Source organism: Canis lupus, chromosome 21, assembly GCF_003254725.2.
Source record: "Canis lupus dingo isolate Sandy chromosome 21, ASM325472v2, whole genome shotgun sequence".
NCBI lineage: Eukaryota > Metazoa > Chordata > Mammalia > Carnivora > Canidae > Canis > Canis lupus.
In genome coordinates this window covers 16,533,880-16,549,242 of record NC_064263.1, presented here as the reverse complement: position 1 = coordinate 16,549,242, position 15,363 = coordinate 16,533,880, and the positions used below count along the sequence as shown (strand labels likewise).

At 48.4% G+C, this 15,363-nt stretch overlaps 1 protein-coding gene across 1 annotated transcript; it reads right to left on the bottom strand.

Annotated features, from left to right (window-relative positions):
* Positions 1–13,065: 13,065 nt before the first annotated feature.
* Positions 13,066–14,880, bottom strand: FAM181B (family with sequence similarity 181 member B). The gene has a single exon (XM_025419499.3). It carries the CDS (start codon positions 14,778–14,780, stop codon positions 13,461–13,463), a length of 1,320 nt encoding a protein of 439 aa, XP_025275284.1. The 5' UTR covers positions 14,781–14,880; the 3' UTR covers positions 13,066–13,460.
* Positions 14,881–15,363: the final 483 nt, after the last annotated feature.

The following is a 15,363-nucleotide window of genomic DNA, read 5'->3' as shown; positions in this document are numbered from 1 at the left end:
TAAATCTGACTTGTGTTTTATCTTAACTTCCAGACATTCCTTCTGTATCTCAGGAGGGTCACCCTTCAGCCCCATCTGCTTAAAATATGCCATAATCTTTGCATTCTCCCTGTAGTTCTATGGGTCCCATATTTCCTTTAATCCCCTCTAATTCTAGCTGGATTGCAGTTAAATTTATGATTATGAAATAAAAACTAAACAACAACAAAAAAAGAAGAAGAAAAAGAAATGACATCAAACTGACCTAAAACTCAGCTACACGTATTAGTGATAGATTTGGAAACCACTGAATAGCCAACAGGACTTGGACCTTCCTCAGACTCCAGATGAAATGGAAAAAAATTCACAAACAGGGGATTGTAATCTCTGACCAGGTGATTTGCAGATCTCACTAATATTCACTGATGCCCTGCACATGGCGGGCACTGTGCTGGAGACATTCATATCTTAGTTCATCTTACAACCACCATGTGGAGACAACAGCGTCCTCATTATATAAATGATGAGAACACATATTCAAAAATGGTCAAGTGATTGACTCACTCAGTGCTAATCAGTAACAGGGTTGTTAACATCCAAGTGTTAGAAACACCACCACCACACCACCAAAAAAAAAAGAAACACCACCACCTACCCTTGCCTGGCCCTCTGCCAATAGCTTATATATATGATCTCTAATCATCACACCAACCCTGAGAAGCAAGGAATATTCATATTCGCACTCTCCAGATGAGAAAATCAACACTCAGAAAAGTTCAATTACTCTACCAATGGCATCACCAGGAAGATAAAAGCAGAAGTCAGCACAGATCAGCCTGGGTCTGTGCCACGTGCCCGGTGGCAACTCTAGGCCCAGGGCCACTCTTGTCTCGTCTGTGATCGTTCCCATTTTTCACTACTTTCCAACTGGTTCTCAGCGGTTGGTGTGTGGTTAACACACAGGAGTGAAGGTAAGGCCCTCGCAATGAATCGTGGCCCTGGTCATGGACAGGATAGTAATTAAAGTCATGTTGTCGCACTTCCTGTTTCCTCAAGCCATTGTGTGGGCAAGAATGGCTTTTCTTACAATGTTCTGGCAGTGGCTAGGACCCAGGCCTGTGCCAAGGTGATTCAGATTCTGTCTGAGTTCTGGGCTCCTGTTCAAATGTGTCCCGAGTTTCTCTGGGCCATTTTATCCTCTGCCATGCATTGAAGTGCCGTTGTTATGGACAGAATGGATTAAGAGATCAGATTCTGAGCAGCATTCTGCACCCAGGACTCGGGTGTCCGGGGGCTCCCTGGAAACAACACTGACCATCCACCACAGGGCCCTGGGAGGATAGGGGGGGAGTGTGGGAGGGTGTGCTCCACCTCCCCTTCCCCAGGAGAAGGACCAGACATACAGAGCACGCTCCTGACCCGACGTTGCCCAGAGTCCTTGGTGGGGGAGTTTGTTTTCTCTTCTGGAGTAAAGCCTCACCCAGCCATTGCTCCTTTACGAACCAGCTCACGTGAAGGGACTGGGGGGAGCCTGCTTCTGCCTCTCCCTGTGTCTCTGCCTCTCTCTCTGGGTCTCTCGTGAATAGATGAAATCTTAGAAGAAAAAAAAAAACCCAATGTGATAATGTGATAAACTGATATGTTGTTGCAAGGTGATTACTGCAATAAGGTTAATTAACATGCCCATCACCTCATATAGTTACCACTTCTTGTTGTGGTGGTGGTGAGAACATTTAAGACCTACCCCTTTAGCAACTTTAAATATACCATACAGTGTTGTTAACTATAGTCACCATGCTATGCATTAGTCGTCACAACTTATTCATCTTATAACCAAAAAGTTTGTACCCTTTGACCAACATCTCCCAATCATCCCCAATCCCCAGCCTCTCGGCAATCACCAAGCTACTCTTTGTCTCCATGTGTTCCACCATAGATTGCACAATCAGTGCGATCGTGTAGTATTTGTCTTTCTCTAGCTGATTTATATTACTTAGCACGGTGCCCTTAAGTTTCATCCATGTTGTCACAAGTATCAGAACTTCCTTCTTTTTCAAGGCTGAATAACGTGTGTGTGTGTGTGTGTGTGTGTGTGTGTGTGTGTGTTCCTCTGGGTGTGACATTTTATTTAGCCATTCATCCACCAGAGGATACTTAGATGGCTCTGAGTCTTAGCTATTGTGAACAATGCTGCGATGAACTCGAGGATGCAGAATCTCTTTGACATAGTGTCTTCATTTCCTTTCGATACATATCCTTTAGTGAGATTGTTGGATCATACGATAGTTCTATTTTAAATTTTTGAGGCAACTCCATACTGTTTTCTATAATAAATATACCAATTTACATTCCTAATGTAAATTGTACAGGGTTTGCTTTTCTACACGACCCTGCCAATATTTGTCTCTTGTCTTTTGAACACTAGCCATTCTAATGGGTGTGAGATATTTCACTATAATTTTGATATCCATTTCCCTGATGCTTAGTGGTGTTGAGCACCTTTTCATATACCTGTTGGCCATTTGTATGTCTGGAGAAATGTGTATTCAGGTCTTTTGCCCATTTTTAAATTGAGTTGTTTGTTGTTTTGCTATTGCGTTGCTGGAGTTCCTTATGTATTTTGGATATTAACCCCTTTCCAAATGTATGGTTTGCAAATATTTCCTGCCATCCCATAGGTTGCTTCTTTTACTTTGATGTTTTTTTTTTTTTCTGTGAAGAAGCTTTTTAGTTTGATATAGTCTCACTTGTTGATTTCTTATTTTATTGTTTATGTTTTTGTTGTCATATCTGAAAAATCGTTTCCAATGCCAATGTTAAAGGAGCATTTTCCTTATGTTTTCCTCTAGGGGCTTTATCATTTCAGGTCTTACATTTAAGTCTTTAATAGATTTCAAGTTCGTTTTTGTGAATGGTGTAAGATAGGGGTACAATTTCAATATTTTGATGTGAATATCCACTGTTCCCAGGACTTTTTATTAAAAAGGCCATCCTTTCCCCATTGGAGTCTCCCCAAGGAGTCTTCTTGGCTCCCTTGTCAAATATTAGCTAACTATACATGCATGGGTTTATTTCTGAGGTCTCAATCCTATTCCATTGGTCTATGTGTCCATTTTTATGCCAATACTATACTGTTTTTGACTACTATAGCTTCGTAATACAGTGAAATAAGGAAGTGTGATACCTCCAGCTCTGTTCTTTCTCAAGATTGCTTTGACTATTTGGGGGTTTTGTAGTGGTTCCATACAAATTTTAAAATTGTTTGTTCTATTTCTGTAAAAAATGCCATTGGAAATTTGATAGGCTTCCATTAAATTTGTAGATTGTCTTGACTAGTATAGACATTTTAACAATATTAATTCTTCTGATTCATGAATACAGGATATCTTTCCATTTATTTGTATACTCCTCAATTTCTTTCATTAAAGTCTTACAGTTTTCCCTGTAGAGATTTTTCATCTCCTTGGTTAATTTTATTCCTATGCATTTGATTCATTTTTATTATAAGTGAGATTATCTTCCTTATTTCCTTTTTAGATAGTTCACTGTTAATGTACAGAACACAACTGATTTCCATATGTTAATTTTTGCCCTGAAATTTCATAGATTTTGTTTATTAGTTCTAACGGGTTTTTTGGTGGAGTTTCTAGGGAGATATATATATATATATATATATATATATATATATATATATATATATATAATATTATGTCATCTGCAAATAGAAACAATTCTACTTCTTCCTTTCTGATTTGGATGTCTTTTTTTAATATTTTATTTATTTATTCATGAGAAAGACAGAGGCAGAGGGGGAAGCAGGCTCCCCTCAGGGAGCCCGATGAGGGACTCCATCCCAGGAGCCCAGGATTATGCCCTGAGCCAAAGGCAGACGCTCAATCACTGAGCCACCCACAGTCCCTGGATGTCTGTTTTTTCCTTTTCTTCCCTGATTGCTCTAGCTAGGCCCTCCAGCACTATGTTGAGTAGGAGTGGCAAGAATGGGCATCCTTGCCTTGTTCCTGACCTTAAAGGAAAAGCCTTCAGCTTTTCTCTGTTGAGTATGATCTTAGCTGTGGTCTTATCATATATGACCTTTCTTATGTTCAGGTATGTTCCCTTTATACCTAGTTTGTTGAGAGTTTTCATCATCAGAGAATGTTGAATTTTGCCAAATGCTTTTTCTGCATCTATTAATATGATCATAAGATTTTTATTCTTCATTTTGTTAATATGGTGAATCACATTTATTGATTTGCATATGTTGAACCATCCTTACATTCCTGGAATAAATCTCACTTGATCATAGTATATGATCCTTTTAAAATACTGGTGACTTCAGTTTGCTAGTGAGGACTTTTTTGCATCTATGTTCTTCAGGGATATTGGTCTATAATTTTCTTTTCTTTTAGTGTCGTTATCTGGCTTTGGTATCCAAGTAATGCTGGCCTCATAAAATGTGGCTGACTAAACTCTATGATCAGGAAGGGCCACAAGTTGTACCTGTGGTTGGCTGGGACCACAAGTTGGATTCCATGCAGGCTGCTGGCAGTGCTCTCCTGTTGGGTGGAGTTGCTATTCAAGATCCTTGATTGGGTGGGGCTGCAGACTATGCTTAGCAATCTAACCTAGATAGATAATCTAAACTGAGACTAGATAAGGTTGATGCCCAAGCTCCCTGGTTCGGTGAAGCTACAAGCTATGCTCTGCAGTTAAGCAGGGCTGCTGGCTTGGGTTCCTGCCCAAGCAGAGTGGCAAACTGAGCTCCAAGCCTGCCTACGGTCTCTGGCCAGGCTCTCTTATTGAGCAGGGCTGGAAGCTATGCTTATTAGATGGGCAGGGCTGCTAGCTTGCCACCCTGTCTGGGCAGGGCCATAGAATTGGATCTACAGCTGGGACAGCCTATTGACTGAGAACCCAAACTGAGTAGAACTGCCAACCAACCTTGCTGGCCAGACAGGGCTATTGGCTGAGTTCTGCAGATAGAGAGGACTCCTGGCTGGGCTTTGTGCTGGGTGTCGTGACCAGGAGGAATACAGTGGGCCAAGATCCACACGCTACTGTGAGCCTGTCCCTCTTTTCAGACTCTAGCTGATCCCTGGTGGTCTAGCCTTGCTGATTTCCCCTAGTGGTGAGATAAAACCAAAGTGGGCCTCCTGGGAAGCATCCCAGAATGCTGAAGAAGCTGCATATCCACCTTGAGTTCTCTTTACCCACAGAAAAAAAAAAAAACAAACAAAACTGTAGGTCCAGGGAGATCCTCTAGATGGAGTGCTATGCTAGCCTGTGAGAGAGGTGATGTAGTTAAAGTGAGACAGCAGCTTAGTCAGGACGTGCTAAAGGCAACTGTGACTTGGACTTGGATATGGGCCAGGGAGAGTATAGGATGAGAAGGGCAGGTGAGACATTCAAGGTTGTTAAGTTCAATGAATGGGGGTCACATAAGAGGCAAGATTCTCATCCCAAGGTATCTTTGATTCTACTTGAAACAGTGACTGAAGTGCAGAGAATTTGGTAGCACAGGACAGAGTCTTGCCAATAGCAAGGAGGGCTAGCAATCTGTTCCCCTGATAAATACTTGAGTCCCTGTGTGTCAGATACAGTCCTAGAGGTATAGCTCAGCACGCTCAGACACTGCGCATGCGCAGTCCGTTTCTCACACCAGCACTCTCCCTGGATGTCAGACCCGGATAGTCCCAGAAGTCTAACAGTGCCTGCATTCACAAGCTTAAAGTTTAGCAAAGAGGAAGGATGCCAGCCCCAGCGAAATGAACTGGGCATCCTAGAGCTCCAGACTTAGCTGAGCTTGAGTGGGAGACAGGGCAAAACCATGCCATACAAATCAAGTGCGCACCAAGGAGGGTAGAAGAAAGGCAGCACCATGCTGAGCAGACTTGCCAGCCTCCTGACCACCATGGGGTACCCAGCTGGCCATTAGATGTACCTCTTCCTGAGGAGCAGATTCCCCATGCATGTCAGGATAGGTTTTCACTGGTCCAGACACCAAGTATTTCAACAATAGCCTCAGAGGGCATAACCAGTAGCTGGCCACAACTCTCTGCCAGATGTGCCTCATTCGGACCAAGCCTGAGCATGAACAGAACTGCTCTGACTGTTCTCTAGCATTTTTGGCTACTGAGAGCCCCTCCCTCAAATTGTGGACAGCTTCTAGAGTTTTTGTTTTATCTGTACAGAATCCTAGAATTATCTGAAATAAAAGGAAATAAATGTGGTTTGGTTACATAAGTCTTGTTTAAGCACACACACACACACACAAAAAACCCTTTGTGTAGTGTGAATAATAGGATCAATTTTTAGTTGCCATAGTGTTTGTTATTTTTTTAGTTTCCTAGGGCTGCTGTAACAAAGTACCATAACCTGGGTAGCTTAAAACAACAGAAATTTATTATCTCGCAGTTCTGGAGGCTAGAAGTATGAAATCAAGGTGTCGGTATGACCACACTGTCTATGAAAATGCTACAGGAAGATCCTTTCTTGCCTCTTTTAGCTTCTGGTGTTTGACAGACAATCCTTGGTATTCGTTAGCTTGCACATGCGTCAGTCCAGTCATATGGCTGTCTTCCCTCTTCATGTCATCACATTTTGTCTTCTTCTGTGTCCACATTTCTCCTTTACAAAGATGCTGGTCATATTGAAATAGCTCCCACCCTAGTGACCTCATTTTAACTTGATTACCTCTGTAAAGACCTTATTTCCAAGTAAGGTCACATTCTGAGGGTCTGGGAGTTGGGACTACAACATATCTTACTGAGGGGACACAATTTAACCCATAATATTTATTACGGGTAATAAGTGGATCTTGAACCACTTGCTAGGAATCTACCCACATATTCATTCTCTCTCTCTCCCTCTCCCTCTCTCTCTCCCTCTCCCTCTCTTTCTCCCTCCCTTCCTCCCCTTACATTCTTTAGGGAAAAAATATTATTTTTCTCAATTTGGAATATGTTTATAGGAACATCACCTTTTAAAAAAAAGATTTATTTATGAATTTGAAAGAGGCGGGGGAGGAGCAGAGGGAGAGGGAGAGAGAATCCTCAAGCAGACCCCTCACTGAGCACAGAGCCTGATATGGTGCAGGGCTCAATCCCAGGATGTCAAGACCATGATCTGAACCAAAATTGAGAGTCAACCGCTTAACCAGCTGAGTCTCCCAGGGGCCCATAGGAACATCATCTTCTGAAAGTGAAGAAAAAGAAAACTGCCTATAGCATTCATGTAGCTCTTCATTTAGACAAAACTATCTAGTAATTTGTGACATCTCTTATTTTGTCTTATTTCTTCACTTCCATATTGACACTGAATATTTCATTGTGTCAACTGTAGACTCATTAAGAACAGGGTTTCTAGTTATTGCTGATCTCACAGAGGTAAATTCTGGTCACATTCTATACATGGGACAAATCATTGAAAGCATGTCACAATATCCTCAATGCCTTCCACAAATGCACTGCTCCAGGCAAAACAACTCTGCTCTTTGGTTTGATTAAATTACTAGTATGGTTGTTATTCCACACACATAATTCTTGCCACAATTAGGGTTCCCACAGAAAGGGGCTTTCTTCACACAGTAGGTTCTTAACAAAGAGTGACATATGATTATATTGGCAGTTGACAAGTTTGGGGTGAAGGTCAAATGTGTGGATGAATGGGAAGTTTTTTTCATCTCTAAAGCACCATAATATTCATCCACTAATCATTTATTACATCTTACTATTGCCAGATTCCAGAAAGTGGTAAGAATGCAGAGGCAAGTACCTGCCCCCAATAGAGGAAGCAGAGGAATAACAACTGTTACAACATTGTAATTCATTGCTCTAAGAAGATAAGTCTGGGGTTTGGGAGCATCACAGATGATTCCAGGTGCATATTAGAGGTGCATAATTTTTCTAGGGAAGCTAACAAAGAAGTCGAGACTTAAGCTGAGAATAACAGGTAGCAGAAATTAGCAAGCAGAGAAAAAGAGGAGTCCATTGCACGTATAGGTAGGGCAGGAATAAACTCATGGAAGTGATACGGATATGGAGTATTCAAACAACTATCTATAATTAATACTAAATTCCTAAAACATGGATACTATGGAAGACTGGTAGGTGAGACCAGAGAGACTGGCAGGAGCCACATGTTTAAGCTGAGGACTTTGAATTTCACCTTCGAAGTGACAGGGAGCCACTGAAAGATTTTAAGGAAAGGAATGATGTCACTAAACTGCTTTTTAGAAATATTAGCTCAGGGAATGATGATAAGATGGATTGTGACTTCGTATATAAGAAAGTCATTAGGAGATCCTTACACTAGGTTTGGTGAGGGGTGATGAAGGCCCAAACTAAGGAGGTAACATTGGCAAAAGAGTGCCGAGGAGAGACAAAAGAGTTGCTTAGAACAGCATCTTTCAAACAGGAGGCCCAACTCATCAGTCAGTCATAAAAGCCATATAGTGGATAATAGCCAGATTTTATTAAATAGAAAAGAAAATATCAGTGTTTCACATAGCTCCTATAAGAATCTAGGCCTTGTAAAAAAAAATCAGATATATATTGAAATTGATCATTGAATAATATCTAAATTATTAAATGTGAGTATGTCTGTATGGCTACAAACTTATACGAATAGGGATACAGATATACTGAAACATAACATAAAATTAGGTTTTTCTGAAGGCCACGAATAAATATATTTGAGACATACTGACTTAGAAGCTAGTATGGAATAGGCCTCGGTAATGGTTTGGTCAGGATGAAAGCCACAAGGAGAGTGTGGCCAGGGTGACTGTGGGCTATTCCTGTTGGGTATGCATTAAATTTTGGACATAAAGTTTGAAGAACTTATGAGCCCACCCCTCCAAGAGAAGCTGCCTAGGAAATAGAGGAGGAAATGGGTCTAGTATTGGGGAAAGGAGCCAAGCAGGCCTAGATTTAGGGGTCTTCATTGCATCAGTGTTAGCTGAAGCCTTGGGAAGAGCCACTGTCCCTGGGAAAGAATGTGTGGAGTATAAAAAGCAGAGGGCAGAACTGAGAGGAACCAGCAGCCCACCAGTATGTGAGAGTTCCAGCAAGAAGTGGACATGGCCAGAAAGTTAGGAGAAAACCAAAAGAAAATGAGATTCCACAAACCCAAAGAGGAGAGCCTTACGAAGGTGGAGCAGCCCAGTTGTTCAGATGCAGCACAAAGGTCAAAAAAAGCTGTAGGCTGAAGACCCCATGTTGGTGACTGGGGCTTCAGTGAGGGCAATTTTGGGGAAAACAGTAGGCAGAAGGAGAGTGGTCATCTGTACCAGTTGGCCCAGGACTGAGGGGCTTCTTGGAACTTTCAGGGCTGAAACCCTCATGCAAACTGAGGGGGTAGGACAGGGTTAGGACCCCAAATAGCCACAGTTTTTTTTTAAGATTTTATTTATTTATTCATGAGAGACAGAGACAGAGAGAGAGAGAGAGAGGCAGAGACACAGGCAGAGGGAGGAGCAGGCTCCATACGGGGAGCCCAACATGGGACTTGATCGGGGGACTCCAGGATCACGCCCTGGGCTGAAGGCAGGCGCTAAACTGCTGAGCCACCTGGGCTGCCCCCAAATAGCCACAGTTTAAAGAGCAGGTATGGGTGGAAGCAAAAAGTGTCAATTCTCTTCCTGAAGAACTCAACTCAAAAGAGAAGATAGAGTTGTATCTAGAGAAGAGTTTTCCACTTCTTTATTCTCCCTCTTTTGTATTTTTAAACCATACTCAAGGTTTCTTTCTAGGATGAGAGGAACAAGTGAGGGTGAGGCTGAAGATATAGATGATGAAAGATGATTGACGGAGCAGTATCTTGTTCTCATGAAGCAGGAGGGGCGGGATGCTGAGCCACGAAGGTAGGAGAAGGTCCCGGCTGCTGGAGAGAACTGCTGTATGAAAGAGGGGATGGGAAATAGAGAGAGATTACCATAGACACTCTCCGTCTTATCAGGATGTGGGAGTGATGAGAGGGTAGGACAGAGGATTGAAAGGAGATGACCCAAGGCTTAGGACAGCCACTTTAAAGATGCAGGAAGACACTCAAACACATTCCAGGCACCAAGGCTGAGGTGGGGAATCATGAATATGCAGCAAGCAGTGTAATTATTATTACCAACTAGGTTAGGATCCCTAGCCTATCCAAAGTCATACACTTACAAGCACATTATATTTCTGATCTTGAAAAATATCTACCATTGAACCTAAAAACAAAAACAAAAATAAACAAAAAAACAACTCTACAAGGACCTATGTGGCTAAACAAGAGACAAAAATACTGTCTAACAGGCCGCAGTAGAAAATGACATAGGAGAGGAAGCAACAATACATTCAGCCCCTGGGAGGACTATTATTAATGGCTGCTACTTACTGTACTACAGCAGGTGGCGTGGTCATGGTCAGACCCACATGCGCTCGGACTGGAAGGCAATGTGGGGAGAAGAGGAATCAGACACGGGGCGATTTGGAGGCTACCTAGGGACCAAGCGCATATTCTCCGTTACAGCTAAGCAGCTGATCCTTGGCTGGTAAATTAGCACAGATAAGATGTAGCTAAGTTGATTGATCTAACCCCTCCCTCAGCCTTCTTTTCACTTGTAATGAGGATAACAACAAGGGGAAAGGAGAAAAAATGAGTGGGAAATAGCAGAAAGGGAGACAGAACATGAGAGACTCCTAACTCTGGGAAACGAACTAGGGGTGGTGGAAGGGGAGGTGGGTGGGGGGGGTGAGGGGTGACTGGGTGATGGGCACTGAGGGGGGCACTTGACGGGATGAGCACTGGGTGTTATTCTATATGTTGGCAAATTGAACACCAGTAAAAACTAAATTTCTAAAAAAAAATAAAGATAAGAGAAATAAAAAAAAAAATTAAACGACACACCGTGTCTGTGAAAGTGCCAGGCACCCCATAGACGCCATTTATGCATATGTCTAGCATAGTGGTTCTCAACTGGCAGCCGTCTTGCTCCTCAGGGGACCCCCGAGATGTCCTTGTCACTATTAGGGGAGGGTTATTGTTACCCTAATGGGTAGAGGCCACGGATACTGCTAAACATTCTACTATGCACAGGACAGCCTGCATAGCAATGAGTTACCTTGTGCAAAATGTCAACAGTGGTGAGGATGAGAAACCCTGCTGGTGGCATAATGCAGGGGACAGGGAACCACACACACTAGCAAAGCACAGCAGGGCCTCCCAAGAAGCAGGCAGGTCTTGCTGTTAGGATACTCGGTAGATCTGGATCTTGGACCCTCACTTGCTTTCAATGAGTTACTTAACCTGTCTGAGCATCTCTTTTCAAGTGAGGATAATAGCACCCACCTCACGGCACTGTTAAGACGTTCAGCGCCCGCACGTGGAAACACACAGTGCTGGTGTTATCGTTGTTAATCAAAGGGATGGCAAAATACTGGGAGAGAGAGAGAGAGCCTGTTTCACTGAACTGGGTAAAAAAGAAAGAAGAAATTAAGAAAGAAACATTGCAGTTGTCACAGGGTTAATGTTTTCCTCCTACGAAATTCTACCCTGGATTATGCTCATCGTAAAGTAGTTCAGAGAAATTAAATGACAACTGCGTACTATTCTAACACAATGGAATTAATCCCTTATCACTTTGAAAGAAATCCAATGGACATCTAGTTTCTGGAGTTGGAAAAAGTTCTTCTGTCGCTAACAAGACTCATTCCTGTGGTGCTATCTTAAGAAAGGTTTTATTCAGAATAAAGAGGCTCAGTAGTAGCACTTAAAGTTGTCTGCCATGGGTTGGTATCCATTTGTTTCTTGACAAATTCCTTTCTGAAAATATCAGAGCACTTTTGATTTGTACAAACATTAATCTGGATTTTAACATCTTTTGGAGTAACACTGGGGTTTCTCCTTTCTCAGGTGTAGATACTCCTGGAATCTGCCTGGAAGGGAGGCAGCTCTCTTTGCAATGTCATTAATCCGTAAATGACATCTGCCTACACTTCCTGAATGTTGGTCTTTGTGCATTTTCATGGCAGGTCTGCAGCACTAAAGGGCTCCCTCTTTTCTTTCCTGCTACCCACTCCCCACCCGGTCTTTCCCTCTCTGCCCCTCAACCGTGCGGATGGTGGCACGTGTCCTCTGCCACATCATGACTGCTTCAACCATTTATCTGGCTTTTCCCCCAAATGCCTCTCAGATAACAGACTCTCCAGGGCTCCTTCAGATTCTATTCATCAAACCTGCTATTTAGAGAATAGAGACTCTTTAGGAAACTCATACCTTCACCATTCCCTTCTATGGGAAGAGTGTGAGTACAGGGAGTGAGCACGCACAGGGGAGCAGAAACCAACCAAGGGGAGTAGGGGAGGGCAGGGGAGGGGAGGGGAGGGGAGGGAGTGAAACAGGAGGAGAAAGGGCAGATTGCCGTGTACAGCTTGTAAGGGAAGGAGCAATCCCCAGGCCTAGGCCAAAAAAAGAGCTTGGGACTCGCAATCCTAAGGGCTCCGTATGTATAAAGTATTGATATGTGTCTGTACAGTATGCGCCCCTGCAGAATCGACCAAGCAGCCCCAAGGGGTGTTTCATGCATTTCCCCTCCGAGCTACCCGACAAGCTATGAAGAAGCGATCGATAAGGGATATTATCCCCTTCCTCTCAGATAAGGAAGCTTAGATGCAAAGAGGTTATAGCTTGCCCCTGCCGCCTCAGCAAAGTGGTTGAGGAATGGGGAAAGGAGAGAAACGGACGCCTCTTTGCGGGTTTGCCAAACGTAAGCCTCCTACACCAAGAAAAGCTGACAGAAAAAAAGAAAAAAATCAAGAGACACCAACAGGAGAAAGAGGAGGGAAGTAGGCAACAGCGCCGGTAAACGTGCAAAGCACCGGAAGAAGGATCATGAGACGTTGGAGGAGAGGAGCAGACAACAGCTCCGAGGGTCAGAGAAGAGTCCCGCACGCGAGGGCCCGCAGGGGGCCGGCAGCGGGTCAGCAGCGGGTCAGCAGCGGGTCAGCCGCCTCCTGCCCTCCAGGGCGCCCTCGGCCGGCCGGGCGGGGGCGCTACGGGAACCGCCCTCCGAGAAAACACCCGAATCAATAACGTGTCTTCGCTCCGTTCGTTTCAGTACAGCCTTTAATTCACGTGCTCTCGAGGGGGAGGAGAGGGAGGGGCCAGCGCTGCGTTCGGAAGGGCCGAGTCCACGACACGCCGCGGCCGCAGCCAGGTGGGCGGAGGGTCGGGCGGCCACGGAAGCCAGGCCCGCCCCGCCCCCACCCCCGCCCGACGCCCGGCCTGGTTCCCCCGCGGTCTGGTCCGGTGAGAACCTACCGACGGCTTTGCCGGTCTTCAAACGCTTGAGGCTGTGACGTAACAGCCCCCAACTCCTCTCCGTTTCTTTTCCTCAAGTTTCTTTTATTAAGTGAACATCTTTAGATCCCGTGTCCTCTGCGCGCGCGCTCCCGTCGTTCCGAGGCTGCGGAGAGGCGCGGGGCCGGGGGCGCCCCACCCCCTCAATCCCGGGGCGCCCCCTCCTCCCCGGGCGCCCCCTCCCACGCCGCGTCGGGTCTCCAGAGGCCCGCGTAAGCCGAGCGGCCGTAGCCCGCGCCGTACTCGTAGGACACCTGATGCGGCGGCGGCGGCGGCGGCGGCGGGAGCGCGCAGTCCGAGAAGAAGGGCGCGAAGGACGCCAGCAGGCCGGGCGCGTCCTCCCCGCCCGGGCAGTCCGCGGCGGCGGGGTACGCGGGGCGCAAGGGCTCGGTCAAGGCCAGGCCGCCGCGGGGGGCGGCCGGGGGCGGCCTCTTGGCGGGCGGGCAGCCCGGGGCGCTCCAGGGCTCGGGGTACAGGAGGGCCCCCACCGTCGCGGCGGGCGGCTCGAACAGCCCGGGCTCCAGCTCCGGGGGGCCCCGCAGCACGGCGGCGCCCGCGGGGAACACCTCGAGCGGCTCGGCGGCGAGCAGCACGCCCGCCCCGGCCCCCGCCCCGGCCCCGGCCCCCGCCCCGGCCCCCGCCCCCGCGCCGTAGTCGGGCGCCAGCAGCTCCAAGAACTCCACGGCGTCCGCGCCCTTCTCCAGGTCGCCCAGGCTCACGCCGGGCCCCGACGGCCCGCAGCCGCCGCCCGCCCGGGACGGCTCGGTGAAGAAGGACGGCGGCAGGTTGCGCGCCCGCAGCGGGACCTTCCTGGCGCCGGGGCCCGCCGTCCCGCCCGCGGGGCCGGCCGCGTCCCCTCCCGAGCCGCCGGCGCCCGCCGCGCCCAGCGCCGCCGCGGGCGCCGCCCCCGAGGCCCCGGGCCGCTCGTCGCCCGCAGGGACGTGGCGCAGCGAGTCGAAGAGCGCGGCCAGGCTCCGGCTCTGCAGGCTGTTGGCGGCCGCGGCCTGCGACGCCTCCCGCCGGGGGGCGGCCTTGCCGGGGGGCGGCCCCGCGACGGCCTGCGCGCCCGCCGCGCCGAGCGGCCTCTTGGCCGGCGCGTCGGCTGCGCCCGGGGACGGCGGCCCGGGGGGCGCGGCGCCCATTAGGCCGCTGCAGCGCTTGATCTGCTTCTGCAGGTACTTGCGGTGGTTCACCTTCCGCTTGGACTTGCCGGGCTTGTCCAGCGCCAGCTTGATGTTGCTGGACGCCGAGTCCATGAAGCTGAGCAGGTCGCGGGTGGCCTCGCGCACGTCCCCGCCCTCGGCGCCCGCCAGCAGCGCGCCCGCCGGGGGCCCGGGCTCATCGTCCTCGAAACAGCAGCCCTTGTCCAGGGCCCCGAAGGCGCCCCCCAGCGCGTCCGGGGAGCCGCCGAAGCCGAAGGGGACGAAGGGGTGCGTGCTGAGGAGCGCCGCCTGCACCGCCATCGCCGCGGCTCCCGGGCGCCCCCGGCCGGCTCCCGCCCGCGACCCAGGCCCGGCTCCCGGCCCGGCTCCCGGCCCGGCTCCCGCCCCGGCGCGGCGCGCGCGGCGCAGCCTCCTCGCTCGGGCCCGGCTGGCGGCTCGGCCTCGCGGGGGAGCTCATTAGGTCTTGTAAGCGGGGGGCGGGCGGGGGCGAGCGAGGCTACCGCCCCGGCGGCGGGGGGCGGGGGGCGGGGGGCGGGGCCTGCCTCGCGGGGCCCCGGCGGATTGGAGGCGGGCGCGGGGGGGGGGGGGGGCAGCCGTTTTTCCAGCTTTCGGGGCTTTCGCGAGCTCCGCGCTTTAACCCCTGCGCTTCCCTTCGCCCTGAGGCGTTCCTCTTGGCTCGGCTTGCGGCCGCGGGAGGCGAGGTTCAGGCGGCCCGGCCTCCACTCCGGGCCCTGCACCACCACGCCCTCGTCCCGAGAGGTGCGTTCGGGCGCCCTGCTCTCGGGGGCCTGCGTGTGCCAGGCGCTGTCCCTACAGGGTCACATTTAATTTTTGAACAATACCCCTTATTCACACCAAGCGCGTATTATTAGCACCACCTAAC

Excerpts from the sequence above, each read along its gene's own strand:
- FAM181B (XM_025419499.3), bottom strand. The coding sequence starts at position 14,780 with ATGGCGGTGCAGGCGGCGCTCCTCAGCACGCACCCCTTCGTCCCCTTC.